This window comes from Calliphora vicina, chromosome 4, assembly GCF_958450345.1.
Source record: "Calliphora vicina chromosome 4, idCalVici1.1, whole genome shotgun sequence".
Classification (NCBI taxonomy): Eukaryota; Metazoa; Arthropoda; class Insecta; order Diptera; family Calliphoridae; genus Calliphora; species Calliphora vicina.
The window spans coordinates 114,812,796-114,838,761 of NC_088783.1; the positions used below are offsets into that span (position 1 = coordinate 114,812,796).

Consider the following 25,966-nt stretch of genomic DNA (forward strand, 5'->3'; position numbering starts at 1 on the left):
TTTTTTTTGTATTGTTCAAAAATTAATAAAAATACATTTCGGTTACAATCTCTAGCAGTCATTAAAGTTAAATAAACTTTTTTTTTATTTAACTTATTCATGTGTGTGTTCGTGTTAGTTAATGGTATAAAAAAAATATCAGAATATTTGCTGAACGTGCAATAAAACAACATGAGTTTGAAAATTTCTAACAATTCATAATAAAATTTAAACATTTTCTGTGTGTTATTTTTGGGTTTTGTCAAATTTTTTTTTTAACAGAAAAAAACAACAAAAAATCTAATATTTTGCCAATAACTCCTCTAGGTTATTTTATAAAAAAAAGCTGGTTTTGTAAAAACTATGAAAAATAAAAAAAAATAAAAAAATTCTAAATGAATTTCCGTTTTAATCAAGGAATTGCAAATAAATAGAAATGAAATAAAGCAAAAAATTTTCAATAAAATGTATCGTTAAATTTGAAATAAATAAAACTATTGGTGTTGCTGGCTGTTTTAAAGCATCAATATCATTGTTTGGGTTCAACATTTAATCAACTCCTTAAAGTATGCTACACTTTTAAATAAAACAAAAAAACAAACACCCATTCACCTGCTGTGATATTGAGTGTATACGAGTGTGTGCGTGTGCATGTGCGAGAGTTTGAGTAACTCCTCCTAAACCCTAAAAATCATCAAATGCTTGCGTGGGTTTTGTTTACACTTCTCTTTCTCCAACTAACTCTCGACAGAACTTTTCCTGCTTGCATTTCCTTTAAACAGTTTTCCAGGCGAATTTCGGTTGTGTTTTGGCTGGTTTCCGTTTGTTGTTATTGCAATGCAATCGAATACAAGTCGTGCTACTTTAAGTGCACAATCATCGGGTACACCTTCGGCATCAACAATATCATCATCTGGCAAGGTAAGTGCTAAATAACAAACTAAGCATTCACTTTTTTTTTTTTTTTTTTTACTTGGAAGAATTATCATAGAGACTGACTGACCCTATAAAATTCTCTTTGCCCGCATAGTTTTTATGGCAAAACAAATAAAACCCCAACAAAACTATAATTAAGATACATATATGAACATAAATTTACTACATATTTAGATAAGGCTGCTTCTTGCCTAAAGAGAAAATCTTGTAATAAAAACAAAAATTATAAAGAAGATAAATAAACGAACATTGTAATGAGCCATGGAAGGGGGGTAGGGGGGAGAAAATAACACATTTGGCTACTAAAGTCCTTAACTAGACTAATGAGCACAGGAATGGGGCAGAAAAAAGTAACCAATGAGGAATGGGGCAGAAAAGCAGACACTATTTGCTTCTAAACCTCTCAGAAAATAACACATTTGGCTACTAAAGTCCTTAACTGGACTAATGAGGACAGGAATGGGGCAGAAAAAAGGAACCAATGAGGAATGGGGCAGAAAAGGAGACAATATTTGCTTCTAAACCTCTCTAATCAAGCAACCTGTAATGAGCCGAGGAATGGAGCAGAAAAAAATTAAGAAAAATGAAAGAGTCTTTGGTGCTAAATCCCTCTAATCAACCAACTTATAATGAGTTGAGGAATGGGGCAGAAAATAACAACATTTCCTACTCTTACAGATACTAAAGCGCTCAAATAAACCAATATGTAATGAGCCCAGGAATGGGGCAGAAAAAAGGAAAAATATTTGCTGCTAAACCCCTCTAAGAAACTAACTTGCAATGAGCCGAGGAATGGGGCAGAAATTAAGATTTGTTCCTACTCATACAGCTACTGAATCCCTGAAATAAAATAACATGTAATGAGCCGAGGAATGGGGCAGAAAAAAAGAACAATCTGAGCTGCTAAAACCCTCTAATCAACCAACATGTAATGACCGGAGGAATGGGACAGAAAAAAGGAACAAACTTTGCTGCTAAACCCCTGTAATCAACCCACTTGTAATGAGCCAATGAATGAGGCAGAAAATGAGAATTGTTTCTACTCTTACAGCTACAAAGGCCCTCAAATAAACTAATATTTAATAAGCCGAGGAATGGGGCAGAATAAAAGGAACAATCTTTGCTGCTAAACTCCTCTAATCAACCAACATGTTATGAGCCGAGGAATGGGGCAGAAAAAAGGAAGAATATTTGCTGCTAAACTCCTCTAATCAACCCACTTGCAATGAGCCGATGAATGGGGCAGAAAATGAGAATTAAATAAAATCTTTAAGTAACCGTAAAAATATTAAAATAAATCCAACTTTTTGTAGTATCTATATTAAGATCTTGAAGAAATTTTGGAGAAAATCGAAATTTTAGACGAATAATCGAGTAACCGTTTAGTAAAATAATCGAGTAACCGAATATTTCTTGAAATAAATTTAAGTTTTTGCAGTTTCTATCATCAGATATTCAAGAAATTTTGGAAAAAATCAAAATTTTAGACGAATAATCGAGTAACCGTTTAGTAAAATAATCGAGTAACCGAATATTTATTGCAATAAATTTAAGTTTTAGCGGTTTCTATATTAAGATCTTAAAGAAATTTTGTATAAAATCGAAATTTTAGACGAATAATCGGGTAACCGTTAAATAAAATCTTTAAGTAACCGTAAAAATATTAAAATAAATCTAACTTTTTGTAGTTTCTATATTAAGATCTTAAAGAAAATTTGTATAAAATTTAAATTTTTGACGAATAATCGAGTAACCGTTTCATAAAAAGTTTAAGTAATCGCATTTTTATGAAAATAATTCCAACTTATTGTAGTTCCTCTATTAGGATGTGCAAGAATTTTTGAAAAATTTTAATTTTTTACGAATAATCGAGTAACCGTTTAGTAAAACAATTGAGTAACCGAATATTTATTGCAATAAATTTAAGTTTTTGCGGTTTCTATATTAAGATCTTATAGAAATTTTGTATAAAATCGAAATTTTGGACGAATAATCGAGTAACCGTTTCATAAAAAGTTTGAGTAATCGCATTTTTATTAAAATAAATCTAACTTTTTGTAGTTCCTTTATTAGGATGTGCAAGAATTTTTGAAAAATTTTAATTCTTTACGAAAAATCGAGTAACCGTTTAGTAAAATAATTGAGTAACCGAATATTTATTGCAATTAATTTAAATTTTTGTAGCTTTTATATAAAGATATTGAAGAAATTTTGGAGAAAATCGAAATTTTAGACGAATAATCGAGTAACCGTTTAGTAAAATCTTTGAGTAACCGTAAAAATTTTAAAATAAATCTAACTTTTTGTAGTTTCTATATTAAGATCTTAAAGAAATTTTGTATAAAATTTAAATTTTAGACGAATAATCGAGTAACCGTTAACTAAAGTAACCGTAAAAATATTAAAATAAATCTTGCTTTTTGTAGTTTCTATATTAAGATCTTAAAGAGATTTTGTATAAATCGAAATTTTAGACGATTAATCGGGTAACCGTTAAATAAAATCATTAAGTAACCGTAAATATATTAAAATAAATCTAACATTTTGTGGTTTCTATATTAAGATCTTAAAGAGATTTTGTATAAAATTTAAATTTTAGACGAATAATCGAGTAACCGTTTAGTAAAATCTTTGAGTAACCGAATATTTATTGAAATAAATTTAAGTTTTTGCGGTTTCTATATTAAGATCTTAAAGAAATTTTGTATAAAATCGAAATTTTAGACGAATAATCGAGTAACCGTTTCATAAAAAGTTTGAGTAATCGCATTTTTATGAAAATAATACCAACTTTTTGTAGTTCCTCTATTAGGATGTGCAAGAATTTTTGAAAAATTTTAATTCTTTACGAATAATCGAGTAACCGTTTAGTAAAATAATTGAGTAACCGAAAATTTATTGAAATAAATTTAAGTTTTTGCGGTTTCTATAAAAAGATTTTAAACAAAATTTGTATAAAATCGAAATTTTAGACGAATAATCGAGTAACCGTTTAGTAAAATAATTGAGTAACCGAATATTTATTGCAATAAATTTAACTTTTTGAGGTTTCTATCTTAAGATATTCAAGAAATTTTGGAGAAAATCGAAATTTTAGACGAATAATCGGGTAACCGTTTAATAAAATCTTTAAGTAACCGTAAAAATATTAAAATAAATCCAACTTTTTGTAGTTTCTATATTAAGATCTTGAAGAAATTTTGGAGAAAATTGAAATTTTAGACGAATAATCGGGTAACCGTTTAGTAAAATAATTGAGTAACCGAATATTTATTGAAATAAATTTAAGTTTTTGCAGTCTGTATCTTAAGATATTGAAGAAATGGTATATAAAAAATTTTAATTTTAAACGAATATTCGGGTAACCGTTAAATAAAATCTTTAAGTAACCGTAAAAATATTAAAATAAATCTAACTTTTTGTAGTTTCTGTATTAACATCTTAAAGAAATTTTGTATAAAATTTTAATTTTAGACGAATAATCGAGTAACCGTTTAGTAAAATCTTTGAGTAACCGAATATTTATTGAAATAAATTTAAATTTTTGCGGTTTATATATTAAGATCTTAAAGAAATTTTGTATAAAATCGAAATTTTAAACGAATAATCGAGTAACCGTTTCATAAAAAGTTTGAGTAATCGCATTTTTATGAAAATAATTCCAACTTTTTGTAGTTCCTCTATTAGGATCTGCAAGAATTTTGTATAAAATTTAAATTTTAGACGAATAATCGAGTAACCGTTTAGTAAAATAATTGAGTAACCGAATATTTATTGAAATGAATTTAACTTTTTGTAACTTATATCTTACGATATTGAAGACATTTTGAAGAAAATCAAAATTTTAGACGAATAATCGGGTAACCGTTTAATAAAATCTTTAAGTAACCATAAAAATATTAAATAAATCTAACATTTTGTGGTTTCTATATTAAGATCTTAAAGAAATTTTGGAAAAATTGTAATTTTTTACGAATAATCGGGTAACCGTTTAGTAAAATAATCGAGTAACCGAATATTTATTTCAATAAATTTAATTTTTTTTAGTTTTTATATTAAGATCTCAAAGAAATTTTGTATAAAATCGAAATTTTAGACGAATAATCGAGTAACCGTTTCATAAAAATTTGAGTAATCGCATTTTTATGAAAATAATTCCCAACTTTTTGTAGTTTCTCTATTAGGATGTGCAAGAATTTTTGTAAAATTTTAATTTTTTTACGAATAATCGGATAACCGATTAAAAAAATAAGCGAGTAACCGAATAATTTAATAATATATTTAATGAATAAATCATGTTTTTGCCATAATTAAATTTATTAATGTTTTATTTTGCTGTCTTGCTTCCCAGCTCAATGTCTTGTAATTTCCTTATGCCGCTGCTTACAGAGCAGAGCTGGAGGAGGACGTGGTGGTGATGGCATGAAAATCACTTGATTTTCATTAATTTCTGTGTGCTACGCATAAAATTGTATGTATATGAACGAACGCATAATAAAAATCTCCGTTTCTCATTAAAATCATAATGCCGTCGTCGTCGTCGTCGTCTCAAATATATACGACTTCCTTTATGAAACTTCCGTTTCTACTTGGCTCTCTTTTTATTTTCGCAATTGTTGCTGTTGTTGTTTCATTTTGCACAAACTTTTTTTTCGCATTGTTCGCAATTGCGGGGGAGTCATTTAAGAACAAATGCTAAGAAATATGCTTTAGTTTGTTTGTAATGCATTTTCAAAAGAGGGCAGGGGAGGATCATAAAGGGGAACTTTATTGTCTGTGGGTGGGTGTTTAACAATGAACAACTGTATTAGTTTAATGCAACTGGTTGCTTTCTGCAAAAAAACATTTTTATTGGCCTCAATTAAAACTAGAGTTAAAATTTTTGTTTTGCGGTTTTAACTGTAAGTATTTCCGGGTTTTACTCAGCTTGAAGTAGAATTTTGTGGTTTTTGGAAAATTTCCGCAAAATAGAAATTTATGATTTGCAATTAAACCATAAAGTTTTCAGTTTTTTTTTTTTTAAAAAAAAGTAAAGTTTCCTGTTAAAGTACTTGAAGGACGTATTGAGAAGTAAATAAATATTCTGACATTCCATTAACTTTAGAAATCATCAAGTTTTTGAAAAAAAAAACTTGACACTTTCTAAACTAAGAAAATGTATTGAAACATTAAAATGACACATTTTAACAAACATCTCTTCCGCTATCATTTTTTACCGGCTCTCAATTCTCTTAACATTTCTGTAGTCTTCAATTCGTATCAATATCACATCACTACAAGTTGCCTTAACCACATACATATACTGTTGTCATCATATCATTGTCATGCTTAAACTCGTCATCATCTTTAAAGTGCTGCTCCTCATCCGCAGCCATAGTTTCCATAAAATCAACAGCATCATCATCAGTTTCATTTGCTGCTGTCCATAAACTTGTGGCATGTACTTTCGTTTGTTAAAGTTTGTTTTTTTTTTCATTTCAATATTGAAAAATTCCATTTTCGAACTGTCATTTTATTGAGTTACAGTTATGATAAGGGTTGTCATTAGTTTGTCATTGCGTAGGTGACACAAATAGCGGAAATTGAGAGGCGATTTCCTAAACAAGTTTTAAAGGAAATCGAAAAAAAAAAATCAGATATAACCGATTCTAGCAAACGAATAAATGAGTAACCGAATACCTACTACAAAAAAATTTAAATGAAACTGTAAATTCTATACTAATAACTTGAAGAAATTTTGGACGAATAACCGGGTAACCGATTTTCAAAACATCGAATAATCGAATAAATTTTTAATTAAATCCAAATTTCTGTAGTTTCTTTATTAAGATCTGAAGAGATTTTGGAAAAATTATAATTTTTTAACGAATAATCGGGTAACCGATTTAAAAATAAACAAGTAACCGATTAACTTTTGAAATAAATTCAACTTTTTGTAGTTTCTTTATTAAGATCTGAAGAGATTTTGGAAAAATTATGATTTTTTAACGAATAATCGGGTAACCGATTTAAAAATAATCAAGTAATCGATTAACTTTTGAAATAAATCCAACTTTTTTTAGTTTCTTTATTAAGATCTGAAGAGATTTTGGAAATATTATAATTTTTAACGAATAATCGGGTAACTGATTGAACAAAATAATCGAGTAACCGAATAATTTTTTAAATAAATTCAAATTTTTTTTAGTTCTTTATTAAGATCTGAAGAGATTTTGCAAAAATTATAATTTTTTTAACGAATAATCGGGTAACCGATTTAAAAATAATCAAATAACCGATTATTTTTTTAAATAAATTCAAATTTTTTTTAGTTTTTTTTTTTAAGATCTGAAGAGATTTTGGGATAAAATTGTTATTTCAGACGAATAATCGGGTAACCGATTTGAAAATAATCAAGTAACCGATAAACTTTTGAAATAAATTCAACTTTTTGTAGTTTCTTTATTAAGATCTTAAAGAAATTTTGGGATAAAATTGTTATTTTAGACGAATAATCGGGTAACCGATTTAAAAATAATCGAGTAACCGATTAATTTTTGAAATAAATTCAAATTTTTTTTAGTTTCTTTATTAAGATCTGAAGAGATTTTGGCAAAATTATAATTTTTAACGAATAACCGGGTAACCGATTTAAAAATAATCAAGTAACCGATTAACTTTTGTAACAAATTAAATTTTTTTAGTTTCTTTATTAAGATCTGAAGAGATTTTGGAAAAATTATAATTTTTTTAACGAATAATCGGGTAACCGATTTAAAAATAAACAAGTAACCGATTAACTTTTGAAATAAATTCCAATTCTTTTACATTCTTTATTAAGATCTGAAGAGATTTTTGAAAAATTATAATTTTTTTAACGAATAATCGGGTAACCGATTTAAATATAATCAAGTAACCGATTAATTTTTTAAATAAATTCAAATTTTTTTAGATTCTTTGTTAAGATCTGAAGAGATTTTGGTAAAATTATAATTTTTTCAACGAATAATCGGGTAACCGATTTAAAAATAAACAAGTAACCGATTAATTTTTTAAATAAATTCAACTTTTTGTAGTTTCTTTATTAAGATCTGAAGAGATTTTGTAAAAATTATAATTTTTGTAACGAATAATCGGGTAACCGATTTAAAAATAATCAAGTAACCGATTAACTTTTTAAATAAATTCAACTTTTTGTAGTTTCTTTATTAAGATCTGAAGAGATTTTGGAAAAATTATAAATTTTTTAACGAATAATCGGGTAACCGATTTAAAAATAATCAAGTAACCGATTAACTTTTGAAATAAATTTTTCAATTTAAGCATCTGTAATAATATCTTGAAAATGTTTGGATAAAATTTAAATTTTTAATGAATAATCGCTTAAGCCATTTAAAAATAATCGAATTCCTAATGAATCGAATAATTGAATCGATTCAGCGAATAATCGTTTAATCGAATAGAAGTTTGTCATAGTTTTTGTAGTTTTTGGCTTTGAATTGTTATGTAGCTAAATTTTTAATTCTAAGTCGAATAATCGGGAAACCGAATAATTTAAACGGTTTAGCGATTAACCGAGTAACCGTTTAATAAAACCCTAAGTCACATTTGAAGTAATTTTGATGCAAAAAAGGGCTTCTAAATAGTATTTAGTTTAAATCCAAGTTCTGAGTGAATTAATCGGGTAACCGAATACTTTAATCGGCTCAACGATTAATCGAGTAACCGAATAATAAAAAACTAATTAAAATTTTAACCAGTTTTTTTTGGAAAAAAGGGCACAAACCAAATTCTAAGTTGAATAATCGTGTAACCGAATAATTTAACCGGTTCACCGATTAATCGAGTAACCGATTAAAAACATACTAAATCTAATTTGAAGTAGTTTTGTTGCAGAAAATGGTTTAGTAAATGGTATTTACATCAAAACTATATTCAAAGGCGATTAATCGGATAACCGAATAATTTAATCGGCTCAACGATTAATCGAGTAACCGAATAATTAAGAACTAGTTAACATTTTGAACATGTTTTTGGAAAAAAATACAAAAACTAAATTCTATGATGAATAATCGAGTAACCGAATAATTTAAGCGGTTCAACAATTAATCGAGTAACCGATTAATAAAATCCTAAGTCACATTTTAAGTAGTTTTGTTGCAGAAAATGTGTTCGTAAATGATATTTAGCTTAAAATTAAATTCTGAGTCGACTAATCGGATAACCGAATAATTTTTAACCGGTTCAGCGATTAATCGAGTAACCGAATAATAGTTTTGTTGCAGAAAATCGTTTAGTAAATGGTATTTACATCAATACTATATTCTAAGGCGATTAATCGGATAACCGAATAATTGTTAACCGGTTCAGCGATTAATCGAGTAACCGAATAATAAAGAAATAAACCGAATTTAAAGTAGATTCGTTGTATAAAAGGGTTTATAAAACGTTTCTTAACTAAACTTAATTCTGAGACGAATAATCGAGTAATCGCTTATAAATTTAGTCAAGTAAACGAAATTTTTTTTTTTTAAAAAACCTATTTTAAGTAGCTTTCTTTAAAAGCCGACTTATTTTTTAGCTATTCAAACATTTCATTACTTTTTTGTTGCAATTTTCCTTTACAGTTCATGTATGTTTTTGTTGGATTTGTTGGTGTATTTCAAATCGATTCGTTATTTCCTATTTGTTATGTCTATCTATCTATATCTCGGTATATCACTGGTAAATACACAATTTCTATTAGTTTAAAAAGAGTCCTTTATCAATTCATAAACAGAGTCAGTCGTACATTCATTCATTCGTTCGTAGATTTTTTTTTGTTATTCCTGCTGCCTTGTCTTGTTTCCTTTTTAAGCTCTATTTTTATGTGTGTTTTATGCATGAAATGTGTCTCTTTTTGGTCAGTTTTTTGTTGTTGTTGGTGTTGTTATGTATGAGTGGAAATAGGTTTTCCTTCCATTTAGTTGTGTTGTTGCTTCCTCTTGATATGACATGAAGGTTATGAATGTGTCAGAGTATAGTATTTATCTATGTATGTGTATAAGTTTTTCTAAGGATTTTTGATTATTTTTAATAACAAACACTCACTCACACACTCACTCACTTAAGTTTAAATGAAAGAAAAACTTTGCAAAATTTTACTTTGATAGAAAAAATATTTGTATTATATGAATATTGAATATTTTTCTTTTAGTTTGTATAATAAGTATGTATTGAGTTATAAAAACCAAACAATAGACATTTTTATAAGTGTCAAAATTGTGTCAGCATTGTCTTAAGTGAGAAAATTGAAAAACTATACAATCCTTTTCTTTTTTTTTTTCTTTATTTGTCTTTTTAAAGACATGATGAAAAGGAGGTTTGTTAGGTTTTATATGAAAGAAAATTTTGCAAACGAAATTAATGTGTGGAACAGGGTATTTAGTTAAATATTTACTTTTTCCAGAAATTTTGGAAAATAAAAATATTTTTAAATTTTGACTTTAAAAAATTATAAAAAATAGAATCTAACATCCCAAATATATTTTAGCATTCTCATTTAATATTACAAATTCTTGGCTTTTATTTGCTATTTAAATAATTTTCCCAAAGTTGCTATTGTAAAAGTTATAGCCTTTTAACTAACTCAACCTGTAATTAAATATTAATCATACGTCGTGTTAGCTTTAAATTTAAATATTTCATTATTTTAATGTTTATTTGCAAAACCTTATGGTTTTTGTTTGGAATAGTACACTAAGCTGTAAAATTTATTTGAATTCAATAAAATCTCTAACAAAATTCAAATTTTTTCTACTTGAAATAACAATAAGAGATTTGAAAAATTTTTTTATTTTGATTTTTGAAAATTTAAAAAATTCTAAAAAATATAATTTACATAAAAAAACTTTTTTTGTTATAACAATTTAAAAGCTTGAAGACTTGGCTTTCGTTTGTAATCCCAGATATTTTAATAATTGCTGTAATTTCAAAGTTATAGCTATTTATCTGACATAAGCTGTAATTAAATATTAATCATACGCTGTGTTAAACATTTAAATTAAATTTAATTTTTTAGAAAATTTTTTAAGAAAACTAAATATAAATTTATGTATTTTAGAAACTCTAGACTTCAAAGAATTGATTACCAAAAAAATTTCATAAAATCGTTCCTTCTTTAGGGTAAAAAATTAATTCTTGTTTAGAGCAAAAAAAAAAAAATTCTTTTTCTAAAATTTTTAATTTTTCGAAAATTTTCCAAGAAGACTAGACATTAAGGATTGCACTACAAACAATTTTCATAAAATCTTTCTTTCTTGAGTAATAAAAATTAACTCTTGTAGAGATCAAATTTTTTTTAAAAAATTAAAAAAAAAAATTTTTTCTTTTGCTGAAATTATAAAATTTTGGAAAATTTTCTCATAATATTAACCATGTATTTATAGTTTTTAGAAACTCTAGACATCAAAGAATCTATTACCAACATATTTAAATAAAATCCCTTGAATTTTATTGGCAGAAAGTTACAAAATGTTTTAAGAATAAGATTAAAAAAAAAAAAAAAAGTTTTTTCTTTTTCTAAAATTGTTAATTTTTTGAAAATTTTCCAAGAAGACTAAATATAAATTCAAACTTTTTGAAAACTCTAGACATCAAAGACTACACTACCACAAATTTTATTAAAATCGTTGCTTCTTTAGGGGTAAAAAATTAACTACGGAATAAATCAACTTCTTTTTTAAAAAAAAAAAAAAAATGTTCTTTTTTTGGGAAATTTTCTAAGAAATTTCACAATAAATTTATAAATTTTGTAAACTCTAGACATTAAAGAATCTACTACCAACAATTTTCATAAAATCGTTCTTTGTTTAAGGTAAAAATTTAACTTTTGTATAAATCAACTTTTTAAAAAAAAAAAAAAAAACATTTTTTCTTTTGCTAAAATTATGAAATTTCGATAATTTTCTCATAATACTAAAGACATATTTATTTTTTTTTTATAAACTATAGACATTAAGGAATCGACTAGCAACAAAATTTCATAAAATTTATTGAGTTTTACAAACAGAATTTTACAAAATGTTAGAACAAGTTTTCAAAAAAAAAAAAAAAAAAAAAAAACTTTAACTTTAACGATAATTGTTATTTTTCGAAAATTTTCCAAGCTGACTAAAAATAAATTTATGAATTTTGAAAACTCTAGACATCAAAGAATTTACTACCAATAATTTTCATAAAATCTTACTTTCTTGAGGAGCAAAAATTAACTGTTATTTAGATAAATTTTTTTAAAAAATTTTTTTCGAAAATTTTCTATGAAAACTAAACATATATTTATAGATTTTGGAAACTCTAGACATTAAAGAATCTACTACCAACAATTTTCATAAAATCGTTCTTTCTTTAAAATAAAAATTTAACTTTTTTATAGATCAACTTTTTTAAAAAAAAAAAAACATTTTTTCTTTTGCTAAAATTATGAAATTTCGATAATTTTCTCATAATACTAAAGATATATTTATATTTTTTTATAAACTACAGACATCAAGGAATCGATTACCAACAAAATTTTATAAAATTTATTGAGTTTTACAAGCAGAATTTTACAAAATGTTAGAACAAGTTTTCAAAAAAAAAATTTTTTCTTTTTTTGAATTTAGAAATTTTTCGAAAATTTTCTAGGAAAACTAAACATAAATTTATAGATTTTGGAAACTCTAGACATTAAAGAATCTACTACCAACAATTTTCATAAAATCGTTCTTTCTTTAGGGTAAAAATTTAACTTTTGTATAGATCAACTTTTTTGAAAAAAAAAAAAAAAAAAAAAACTTTTACGGTAATTGTTATTTTTTCGAAAATTTCCCAAGAAGACTAAACATAAATTTATGAATTTTAAAACTCTAGACATCAAAGAATTTACTACCAATAATTTTCATAAAATCTTTCTTTCTGGAGGAGCGAAAATTAACTCTTATTTAGATAAAATTTAAAAAAAAAAAAAAAACCTTTTTTTCTTTTTTGGAATTTAGAAATTTTTCGAAAATTTTCTAAGAAAACTAAACATAAATTTATAGATTTTGGAAACTCTAGACATTAAAGAATCTACTACCAAAAATTTTCATAAAATCGTTATTTCTTTAAAATAAAAATTTAACTTTTTTATGATCAACTTTTTTGAAAAAAAAAAAAAAAGTTTTTTTCGTTTGCTGAAATTATGAAATTTCAATAATTTTCTCATAATACTAAAGACATATTTATATTTTTTATAAACTATAGACATCAAGGAATCGATTAGCAACAAAATTTCATTTCAATTTATTGAGTTTTACAAGCAGAATTTTACAAAATGTTAGAACAAGTTATCAAAAAAAAAAAAATTTAACTTTAACTTTAATGGTAATTGTTATTTTTTCGAAAATTTTCCAAGAAGACTGAACAGAACTTTATGAATTTTGAAAACTCTAGACATCAAAGAATTTACTACCAACAATTTTCATAAAATCTTTCTTTCTTAAGGAGCAAAAATTAACTCTTATTTAGATAAATTTTTAAAAAAAAAAAAAAAAAACCTTTTTTCTTTTTTGGAATTTAGAAATTTTTCGAACATTTTCTAAGAAAACTAATCATAAATTTATAGATTTTAGAAACTCTAGACAGCAGAGATTCGACTACCAAAAAATTAAAAAAATCCATTGAATTTTACTAGCAAAATTTTGCAAAAAATGTCAAGAAAATGTTTTGAAAAAAAAAAAAATTTTGGAATTTTATTGTAAATCCTCAGAAGTTATTAGTTTTTCTATATTTTTCTGTTATACTCTAAAAGCCTTTTGTTTGTTATTCCCTTTCTTTTCCTCTCTCTCCCCCTCTCTCTTCAGTATTCCTAGTATTCCAACTCCCATTCATTAAGGAAAAACAAGTGTCAAAGTGAAACAATATTTCCGTTTCCGTTAAAAACGACTCTACATAAAAACAATAACAACTACTCATGAAAACAAACCAAAAAAAAAACTACATAAATTCTTGTATGAATATTAACTGTCAGGCGTTTTAGTTGTTGCTTTTATATGAACATTCAAATGCCTGTGCAACAAAGAAGCTCTTAAGAAAAATATTTTCACTCATATACTCTTACAGAGGAGACAAACAAATACCAGCAGCCACATTTAAAGGCTACATTACAAACAGCAACAATAGACATTTTTGCAACACTTTTTTTGTTGTTGTTCATGCTGAAAACAATTGAAAATTTGAAGACATTTTTCCCCAATGGCAAAACAAGTAGAGAAAAAATTAAGTAAAGTTCAGAATTTATTATTATTACTATTTTTAAGGTGAGAGAAGGTACAGCTCTTACAATTATCCCTTTAAGGGGGCAGGATAGCATTCTGTAAAAGCTAAAAGGAATCTCTGAAATAACTTTAACAAGCACGGGGGTTAATATCACTATATTCTCATCAAAATTGTAATTTCATTGCTTGCTTTTGAGAAGCTCAAACCAAGATTTATTAGTCGCCTTTTTAGGGTTAATTCTCTTATATTTTCAGTACAAAATGGCCTTTCATGATTTGCTTTTTAAGAGCCAACCCTGGGGTCTTTTTTCGAGCTGCCATCCTAGGGTTAATAACCCTATTTTATCAGCAAAAATGTCCTTTCAATATTCGCTTCCGTAAAAGCTGACTTATGTTTACAATTAAACACAGTTTTGTTCTTTTTTTATTCCCAACAAATTGTTTAAATCCAAAAAAATCCAAAATAATTTACGAAAATTTGTTTAGAGAATGAGAGGGCAAGTTTAAAAGGCAGCTTTTTTACACGTTTCTAAAGACCTTAAACTGGTGTTGATGATGATGACGAACATTGAAACTTTTAGCGACATTATGAGGTTTTTTTTCATTGCTTTCCTTGCTCTTCTTTACAATTTTTTTTTATGATGCTTTTGTTATTTGGTGACCAAATGGTTACAAAATATTTTAAACAAAAAACAGCGACAAAAACCAAGACAATGACAGCACATTTGTTGTGATGATTGAGATGACTGCTGACAAAAGGAGCCACACTCGCAAAATTCATTGTCACTTTATAAAAAAAAAAAAAAAAAAAGGAAAAGCCAAATCATAATAGAGTGCAAATAATAAAAGTAAGGAACAAAGGAAATCAAGTACATAAATTTGTAACAAAAAAAAAAGAACATGAAATAAATTAAACCTACAATAAAAACGAAAAAGGGGTTAAAAACAAGACACTTGAGTTAATATAAAAGAATAAATTTTTTTTTTTTTTCAAAAAAAATTAATTTTCCAAAAATGTTCCTAGAAAACCAAACACAAACTTATAGTTTTTGGAAACTATGGATTTCATATAAAATTTTAACAGAAAATTTAATCATATATCTCCATTTCTAGAGGGTTTTTAAGCCATTTTTCCTAAAAACAGTACAATTTAAAAAAAAGTACCAAAAAAGTACTTTTTTCAAAAGTGTTTTTATTTTAATTTTAGATTGTTTTTATGATTTCTAGCACATTTTTTAAATAAAAAGACAAAATAAATATTTTTTGCAAAAGTACCAAAAAAAGTACTTTTTTCCAACATGAAAATTTTAAAAAATTTTTTATATATTTTAGGAGATTTAAGATGTATTTTATCTTCTAACGTCATTTCTTGAGGTTTTTAGCCCATTTTCAATAAAAAACTACAATTTTCACAAAAGTACAAAAAAAGTACTTTTTTCAAAAGTGTTTTTATTTTAATTTTATATTGTTTTTATGATTTCTAGCACATTTTTTAAATGAAAAGACAAAATAAATATTTTTTGCAAAAGTACCAAAAAAGTACTTTTTTCCAACATGAGTTTCTATAACAAAATTCTTTATATTTTTGAGAACTTACGTTGTATTTTATCACCTATCTTCATTTCTTGAGGTTTTTAGCCCATTTTCCATAAAAACAGTACAATTTTTAAAAAAGTACCAAAAAAGTACTTTTTTTCAAAATTGTTATTACTTTAATTTTAGATTGTTTTTATGATTTCTAGCACATTTTTTAAATAAAAAGACAAAATAAATATTTTTTGCTAAAGTACCAAAAAAGTACTTTTTTCCAATATGAAAATTTTACAAAATTCTATATATTTTTTGGAAACTTAAGCTGTATTTTATCATCTATTGCCATTTCTTGAGGTTTTTAGCTCATTTTCAATAAAAAACTGTACGATTTTCACAAAAGTACCAAAAAAAGTACTTTTTTCAAAATTGTTATTATTTTACTTTTAAATTGTTTTTATGATTTCTAGCACATTTTTTAAATAAAAAGACAAAATAAATATTTTTTGCAAAAGTACCAAAAAAAGTACTTTTTTCCAACATGAAAATTTTACAAAATTCTATATATTTTTCGAAACTTAAGCTGTATTTTATCATATAACGTCATTTCATGAGGTTTTTAGCCCATTTACAATAAAAAACGGTACTATTTTCAAAAGTACCAAAAAAAGTACTTTTTCAAAATTGTTATTATATCAATTTTAGATTGTTTTTATGATTTCTAGCACATTTTTTTAAATAAAAAGAAAAAAAAATATTTTTTGCAAAAGTACCAAAAAAAAGTACTTTTTTCCAACATGAGTTTCTATAACAAAATTCTTTATATTTTTGAGAACTTACGTTGTATTTTATCACCTATCTTCATTTCTTGAGGTTTTTAGCCCATTTTCCATAAAAACAGTACAATTTTTAAAAAAGTACCAAAAAAGTACTTTTTTTCAAAATTGTTATTACTTTAATTTTAGATTGTTTTTATGATTTCTAGCACATTTTTTAAATAAAAAGACAAAATAAATATTTTTTTGCAAAAGTACCAAAAAAGTACTTTTTTCCAATATGAAAATTTTATAAAATTCTATATATTTTTCGAAACTTAAGCTGTATTTTATCATCTAACGTCATTTGTTGAGGATTTTAGCCCATTTTCAATAAAAAACGGTACAACTTTCACAAAAGTACCCAAAAAAGTACTTTTTTCAAAATTGTTATTATTTTAATTTTAGATGGTTTTTATGATTTCTAGCACATTTTTTAAATAAAAAGAAAAAATAAATATTTTTTGCAAAAGTACCAAAAAGGTACTTTTTTGGTACTTTTGGGAAAATTGTATTTTTGTTACTAAAAATGTCACAAAATCTTAAAAAATTTATAAATACCTGAAAAATTAATATGAAGTTGCAAAAATGTAGTGAGTTTTGTAAAATGGCTCACTTTGGAAAAAAGTACTTTTTTCGTACTATTGGGAAAATAGTAGTTTTTGCTCTAGATTTGTAAGTAAAGGCCTTGAGGAATTTGTTTCAATATTAAATTGTTAAAATTTTATTCAAGGCCCTAAAAATATATTGAATTACGTTAAAAAGCCGGATTTAAGAAAAAAGTACTTTTTTTTGGTACTTTTGAGAAAAATTTAATTTCTTGTTTTTAATTAAAAATTAAGCCAAACTATAGAAAAACATTTAAAAATTCGAAGAAAATCACTTTTTTTAAAAAGTACTTTTTTAGGTACTTTTGTGAAAACTGTAGTTTTTGTAATAAAATGGGAACCAAAACCTTAAATAATCTGTAGATATTTTAAATATTAATTAATACGGCGAAAATATATAGAATTTTGTAATGGAAACTGACTTTTTTAAAAAAGTACTTTTTTGGTACTTTTGTGAAAAGTGAATTTTTTGTTTTTTTTCATTAAAATAAACTAAATTAGTATAATAACACTTTTGAAAAAAGTACTTTTTTTGGTACTTTTGTGAAAATTGTACCGATTTTTATTAAAAATAGGCTAAAACCCTCTAGCAAAGGAGATAGTTGATAAAATACCGCTTAAGTTCTCTAAAATATAAAGAATTTTATAATAGAAACTCATGTTGGAAAAAAGTACTTTTTTTGGTACTTTTGCAAAAATTGTATTTTTTCTTTTTTATTTAAAAAAATCGGCTATAAATCATAAAAACAATCAAAAATTCAAATAATAATACTTTTGGAAAAAGTACTTTTTTTGGTACTTTTGTGAAAATTGTAATGTTTCTTATTGAAAATAAGCTCAAAGCCTATAGAAATGAAGATAGATGATAAAATTCAGCTTAAGTTCTCTAAAATATAAAGAATTTTGTAATAGAAACTCATGTTGGAAAAAAGTACTTTTTTTGGTACTTTTCCAAAAAGTGTATTTTTTCTGTTTTATTTAAAAAAAATCGGCTATAAATCATAAAAACAATCAAAAATTCAAATAATAATACTTTTGGAAAAAGTACTTTTTTTGGTACTTTTGTGAAAATTGTACTGTTTTTATGGAAAATAAGCTAAAAGCCTCTAGAAATGGAGATAGATGATAAAATACACCGTAATTTTCCAAAAATATATTGAATTTTGTAATAGAAACTCATTTTGGAAAAAAGTACTTTTTTGGTACTTTTCCAAAAAAAGTATTTTTTCATTTTTATTTAAAAAAATCGGCTATAAATCATAAAAACAAACAAAAATACAAATAATAATACTTTTGGAAAAAGTACTTTTTTTTGGTACTTTTGTGAAAATTGTACTGTTTCTTATTGAAAATGGTCTCAAATCCTCAAGAAATGACGTTAGATGATAAAATACAGCTTAAGTTTCGAAAAATATATAGAATTTTGTAAAATTTTCATATTGGAAAAAAGTACTTTTTTGGTACTTTTGCAAAAAATATTTATTTTGTCTTTTTATTTAAAAAATGTGCTAGAAATCATAAAACCAATCTAAAATTAAAATAATAACAATTTTGAAAAAAGTATTTTTTTGGTACTTTTGTGGAAATTGTACCGATTTTTATTAAAAATAGGCTAAAACTCTCTAGCAATGGAGATAGATGATAAAATACAGCTTAAGTTCTCTAAAATATATAGAATTTTATAATAGAATTTCATTTTGGGAAAAAGTACTTTTTTTGGTACTTTTCCAAAAAGTGAATTTTTTCTTTTTTATTTAAAAAAATTGGATATAAATCATAAAAACAATCAAAAATTCAAATTTTGGAATTTTGGAAAAAGTACTTTTTTTGGTACTTTTGAGAAAATTGTACGGTTTTTTATTGAAAATGGTAACAAAGCCTCTAGAAATGGAGATATGTGATAAAATACAGTTTCGAAAATATATAGAATTTTGTAAAATTTTCATATTGGAAAAAAGTACATTTTTGGTACTTTTGCAAAAAATATTTATTTTCTCTTTTTATTTAAAAAATGTGCTAGAAATCATAAAAACAATATAAAATTAAAATAATAACAATTTTGAAAAAAGTACTTTTTTGGTACTTTTGTGAAAATTGTACGGTTTTTTATTGAAAATGGTAACAAAGCCTCTAGAAATGGAGATATTTGATAAAATACAGCTTAAGTTCTCTAAAATATAAAGAATTTTGTAATAGAATCCCATTTTGGGAAAAAGTACTTTTTTTGGTACTTTTCCAAAAAGTGAATTTTTTCATTTTTATTTAAAAAAAATCGGCTATAAATCATAAAAACAATCAAAAATTCAAATAATAATACTTTTGGAAAAAGTACTTTTTTTGGTACTTTTGTGAAAATTGTACTGTTTCTTATTGAAAATGGTATCAAAGCCTCTAGAAATGGAGATAGATGATAAAATACACCGTTATTTCCCTAAAATATATTGAATTTTATAATAGAAACTCATGATTGAAAAAAGTACTTTTTTTGGTACTTTTCCAAAAAGTGTATTTTTTAATTTTTATTTAAAAAAATCGGCTATAAATCATAAAAACAATCAAAAATTCAAATAATAACAATTTTGGAAAAAGTACTTTTTTTGGTACTTTTGTGAAAATTGTACTGTTTCTTTTTAAAAATGGTCTCAAAGCCTCTAGAAATGGAGATAGATGATAAAATTTACCGTAATTTCCCAAAAATATATAGAATTTTGTAATAGAATTCCATTTTGGGAAAAAGTACTTTTTTTTGTAAAAAATATTTATTTTGTCTTTTTATTTAAAAAATGAGCTAGAAATCATAAAAACAATATAAAATTAAAATAATAACAATTTTGAAAAAAGTACTTTTTTGGTACTTTTGTGAAAATTGTACGGTTTTTTATTGAAAATGGTAACAAAGCCTCTAGAAATGGAGATATTTGATAAAATACAGCTTAAGTTCTCTAAAATATAAAGAATTTTGTAATAGAATCCCATTTTGGGAAAAAGTACTTTTTTTGGTACTTTTCCAAAAAGTGAATTTTTTCTTTTTTATTTAAAAAAAATGGATATAAATCATAAAAACAATCAAAAATTCAAATAATAATACTTTTGGAAAAAGTACTTTTTTTGGTATTTTTGTGAAAATTGTACCGTTTTTTATGGAAAATAAGCTAAAAGCCTGTAGAAATAGAGATAAATGATAAAATACAGCTTAAGTTCTCTAAAATATAAAGAATTTTGTAATAGAAACTCATGTTGGAAAAAAGTACTGTTTTTGGTACTTTTGCAAAAATTGTATTTTTTCTTTTTTATTTAAAAAAAATCGGCTATAAATCATAAAAACAATCAAAAATTCAAATAATAACAATTTTGGAAAAAGTACTTTTTTTGGTACTTTAGTGAAAATTGTACTGTTTCTTTTTAAAAATGGTCTCAAAGCCTCTAGAAATGGAGATAGATGATAAAATTTACCGTAATTTCCCAAAAATATATTGAATTTTGTAATAGAATCTCATTTTGGGAAAAAAGTACTTTTTTGGTACTTTTCCAAAAAGTGTATTTTTTCTTTTTTTTAAAAAAAAATAGGCTATAAATCATAAAAACAATCAAAAATTCAAATAATAACAATTTTGGAAAAAGTACTTTTTTTGGTACTTTTGTGAAAATTGTACTGTTTTTATGGAAAATAAGCTAAAAGCCTCTAGAAATGGAGATAGATGATAAAATACAGCTTAAGTTCTCTAAAATATAAAGAATTTTATAATAGAAACCTATTTTGGGAAAAAGTACTTTTTTGGTACTTTTGTAAAAAATATTTTTTTTAGTTTTTTCATTATAAAAATCGAACAAACATTGTGGAAACTTTGAAAAAAACTCGAAAAAAACGTTTTTGGAAAAAGTACTTTTTTGGTACTTTTTGTAGAAATTTTAATATTTTGTATATAAAATGATTATTTATACATTTTCCTTAAGCATCTTAACATTTTTAGCAATTTTAAACATTTGTAAAACATTTTTTCAAAAATGTCCTACAAATTGCTACAAATTTATGGCCTATAGAGCAACAAATTTGAACATGTTTAAACTAAAAAATTTTGTATGCCAAACTTTTGCTATTAATTGCAATTTGTAGTTGTAGCAAAGAAAAAGGTATTTAAGTGCTTTCCTATGTGATTATAGTATGTGTGTAAGCATATGGATGGGTGTGAATACTTAATAAACATACTCTAACAAAACACAGTCCCCACACAAGTACATACGTTATTTAAACAAGCGTATAAAAAAAAAAGAAATCATGCTAAAGAATTTCAAGTGTGTAACACACACATAGCTGTAGTGTTGATGCTGTGCTGCCGTTGTCGTCGTCTATGTCATTGTTAGTGTGCTTTTTTTTGTGTTTCTCCAAAACCGAGCTAGCGAGCGAGCATCCAAACATCAATGTTAAAACAATTTAAAACAACAATGAAAAATTAAGTTCAGCGTAAAAATAAATTCTTTTATAGTGGATTGTAATGGAAAAGCGCAGGTTTGTAGTAAAATAAAAAGTCCGATAGCAAAAAAAAACTCTTTTATTGAAATATAAAAAGTCTCCACATTTGAGGGTTGTTAGAATAGTTGTTGTTATTGTTGCTGTGATGGGGAGAAATTCCAAACAAAGTATTTATATAAGGGATGCCATAAAGGCTGCTGGGAACCACAGGCTGGCTGCAAGTAATTTCTAAGAAAATGTACCAGGGTTTCAAAAGAATTTTACCTAAAAAAGTAGTTGAAATTTAGAAAAATTGTTGATACTTTTCTTAAAAATTAGTAGAATTTTGTATTTTAAGATGAAGATGAATAAATTGTAAAGAAAAACATAATTTTAAAAAAGTACCTTTTTGGTACTTTTGTGAAAATGTCGAATTTTTTGGAGTTTTATTAAAAAATATGTGTGAAAATTACTGTTTTTCTTCAAAAATGCATAAATTGTAAAATTTTCAAAAAGTACTTTTTTGGTACTTTTTGGAAATTTGTAAATTTCTTCATTTTTGAGTAAAAACTTTGTTTGAAAAATCATTTTAATGGTTTGAATATGATTAAAATCTCAGTTTTTTATGAAAATTAACAAATTGTAAAGAAAAAGTAAATTTTCAAAAAAGTACTTTTTTGGTACTTTAGTGAAAATGTAAAATTTTTTGGAATTTTATTAAAAAATATGTGTGAATATTACTTTTTTGCTTAAAAGTGCATAATTTGTAAAATTTTCAAAAAGTACTTTTTTGGTACTTTTTGAAAATTTGTAAATTTCTTCGTTTTTGAGTAATAACTTTGTTTGGAAAATTATTTTATTTGTTTGGATATGTTTAAAATATCGAATTTTTTATGAAAATGAACAAATTGTAAAGAAAAACTAAATTTTCAAAAAAGTACCTTTTTGGTACTTTTGTGAAAATGTAAAATTTTTCGGATTTTTTTAAAAATATGTGTGAATATTACTTTTTTTGCTTAAAAGTGCATAATTTGTAAAATTTTCAAAAAGTACTTTTTTGGTACTTTTTGGAAATTTGTAAATTTCTTTGTTTTTGAGTAATAACTTTGTTTGAAAAATCATTTTAATGGTTTGAATATGTTTAAAATATCTCATTTTTTATGAAAATCAACAAATTGTAAAGAAAAACTAAATTTTCAAAAAAGTACTTTTTTGGTACTTTATTGAAATGTAAAAATTTTTGGGATTTTTATTAAAAACTATGTGTGAATATTACTTTTTTTGCTTAAAAGTGCATAATTTGTGAAATTTTCAAAAAGTACTTTTTTGGTACTTTTTGGAAATTTGTAAATTTCTTTGTTTTTGAGCAATAACTTTGTTTGGAAAATCATTTTAATGGTTTGAATATGTTTAAAATATCTCATTTTTTATGAAAATGAACAAACTGTAAAGAAAAACAAAATTTTCAAAAAAGTACTTCTTTGGTACTTTTGTGAAAATGTAAAATTTTTTTAATTTTTATTAAAAAATATGTGTGAATATTACTTTTTTTGCTTAAAAGTGCATAATTTGGAAAATTTTCAAAAAGTACTTTTTTGGTACTTTTCGAAAAAGTAAAATTTTTCAGTTTTTTATTGCAAAAATCATTAAAAGCTCATAAAAATATAATAAAATTACTAAAATAAAAATTTTTAAAGAGTACTTTTTTTTGGTACTTTTTTGAAAAACTTAAAATTTTGTTTTTTTGTGGAAAAAATCATCAAAAACGCATAAAAATCTGCTAAAATGGCTAAAATAACAATTTTTAAAAAAGTACTTTTTTGGTACTTTTTTGAAAAACATACAATTTTGTTTTTTTATTGAATAAATCATCAAAAACTCATAAAAATATGATAAAATTACTAAAATAACACTTTTTAAAAAAGTACTTTTTTTGGTACTTTTGTCAAAAGATGATATATTTTATTTAAAAATGATTTAAAAATATTTATAAATTTATTTTTCATTAAAATACGGTTACAGTGCTAAAAATTTAGTGGAATTTGTTAAAATAAATAATTTTCCTAAAAAAGTACTTTTGTGGTACTTTTTGAAAAAGATAAAAAACTGAAAAATTTCAGTTTTTTATGGCAAAAATCATTAAAATCTCATAAAAATCTGCTAAAATGGCTAAAATATCAATTTTTAAAAAAGTACTTTTTTGGTACTTTTTTGAAAAATTTAAAATTTTGTTTTTTTGTGGAAAAAATCATCAAAAACGCATAAAAATCTGCTAAAATGACTAAAATAACAGTTTTGAAAAAATTACTTTTGTCAAAAGATGGAATTTGTTAAAATAAATAATTTTCATAAAAAGTACTTTTGTGGTACTTTTTGAAAAAGTAAATTTTTTCAGTTTTTTATTGCAAAAATCATTAAAAGCTCATAAAAATCTGCTAAAATGGCTAAAATAACAATTTTTAAAAAAAGTACTTTTTTCGTACTTTTTTGAAAAATTTAAAATTTTGTTTTTTTGTGGAAAAAATCATCAAAAACGTATAAAAGAATGCTAAAATGGCTAAAATATTACTTTTTAAAAAAGTACTTTTTTTGGTACTTTTTTGAAAAACAAAATTTGTATTTTTCCTTTTGATTTATTTTTGATTTGATTTCCCCTTTTTTCAATAATTAACCATTATCACCATCATTTTTATTTAATATTTTGCCCCAACTCTGTGATTTTACCATGTGTGTATTATTGAAAGGCAGACATGTAACATTTGACAGCTGATGTTAGAGCGAAGGATACGTGGTTTAACAGTGACCTTATATACACATATTTACCGTTAAAACAACAACAACTCACACACCATTACATGTGACACATATATTTTTATTGTTGCCTTTAACTGCTCTGCTCTTTTTTTTATATATTACAGCTCCCTTTTTCAGCTTCTTCTATGACTCTTTTTGTTCTCTTTTTTGAATATGGCTTTTTTTATTTCTTTAAGTAAATATGAGATTTTACTGCGTGAGCCTGCCTGCTGTTAATTTTTCTTTTGTTAATCTTAATGGTTGCCGGAGCAGGCTATGTGTGTGTTTAGTTTCCGTTTTCTTGTTAGTATGTGTGTAAGCAGTTTTAAAAAGTTTACTAAAGAAATGCGTAAGGATTTGTGTTAAAGTATAGAAAGAGAGAGAGAGAGAGAAATAGCTGCTGCTGTGACTGTGAATTGAATTAAAGTTGTAGGAGGACAGACTGATAGACACAAACACATTGTTTGTTGTTGTTTATTACTTTAGTTTGATAGATGATTTCTTTTTATACTTTTTTTGTTGCGTGTGTTTTTTTTTCTTTGCTTGTTTGTTTGCTTTAAATGAATATTAAATGATATTTTTAGCAGAAAAATAAAGTTTTTTCCAAGAAATCAAAGCTTAAAGCCAAAAAAAACATAGACAATGTCTTAAAATAAATGAAAGAAAATGTGTAGGAGCACCAAAAGAACAGATAGCAAAAAGCAATAAATAAGAAAATGTTAAATATTTCAATTTTAGACATTTTATATGGAGAATATAGCAAAAAATATTAAAATTTTTGAATTCCCATAAATATTAAAAAAATCCCCAAAATTTCCCCAGATAAAATTCTTAAAATTACTTTGAAAAATTGATTAAATTTATTTAAAATTTAAAAAATTACAGAAAAATCAAGTTTTTTTAAATTCCCAAAAACATTTCAAAAATCCCCAAAATTTCCCCAGCTACAAAATTGAAAATTTCTGCAAGAAAACTACTTTATTTGATTCATATTGTAATAAATTGTTGAAAAACAATTTTTGTTAAATTCCCAAAGAATTTTTGTAAAATCCCCAAAATTTCCCCAGATAAAAATCTTAATATTTCTTTAAAAAATTCATTAAAATAATTTGAAATTTTAAGAAATTACAGAAAAATTAAGAAATTACAGAAAAATCAAGTTTTTTTAAATTCCCAAAAACATTTCAAAAATCCCCAAAATTTCCCCAGCTACAAAATTGGAAATTTCTGCAAGAAAATGACTTTATTTGATTCATATTGTAATAAATTGTTGAAAAACAATTTTTATTAAATTCCCAAAGAATTTTTGTAAAATCCCCAAAATTTCCCCAGATAAAAATCTTAACATTTCTTTAAAAAATTCATTAAATTAATTGAAAGTTTTAAGAAATTACAGAAAAATCAAGTTTTTTTAAATTCCCAAAAACATTTTCAAAATCCCCAAAATTTCCCCATAAAAATTGTTTAAGATTTCTTTTAAAAAAATTTATTAAATTCATTAAAAACTTCAAGAAAATAATGAAAAAACTTGTTTTTTAAATTCCCAAAATCGTATTCAAAAATCCCCAAAATGTCCCCACATACAAAATTGTTCGTTTCTTG

General features: G+C 24.5%; 1 protein-coding gene across 2 annotated transcripts in view; it reads left to right on the forward strand.

Moving 5' to 3' along the window:
• The first annotated feature begins 778 nt into the window (after window positions 1-778).
• Window positions 779-25,966, forward strand: part of sdt (stardust) — a 211,127-nt gene continuing 185,939 nt past the window's right edge. For both annotated transcript variants that reach the window (XM_065510195.1, XM_065510196.1), the window contains exon 1: window positions 779-900. In XM_065510195.1, the coding sequence (XP_065366267.1) occupies window positions 817-900 (84 nt within the window). In that variant the 5' untranslated portion in view covers window positions 779-816. The remainder of the gene's footprint in view (window positions 901-25,966) is intronic.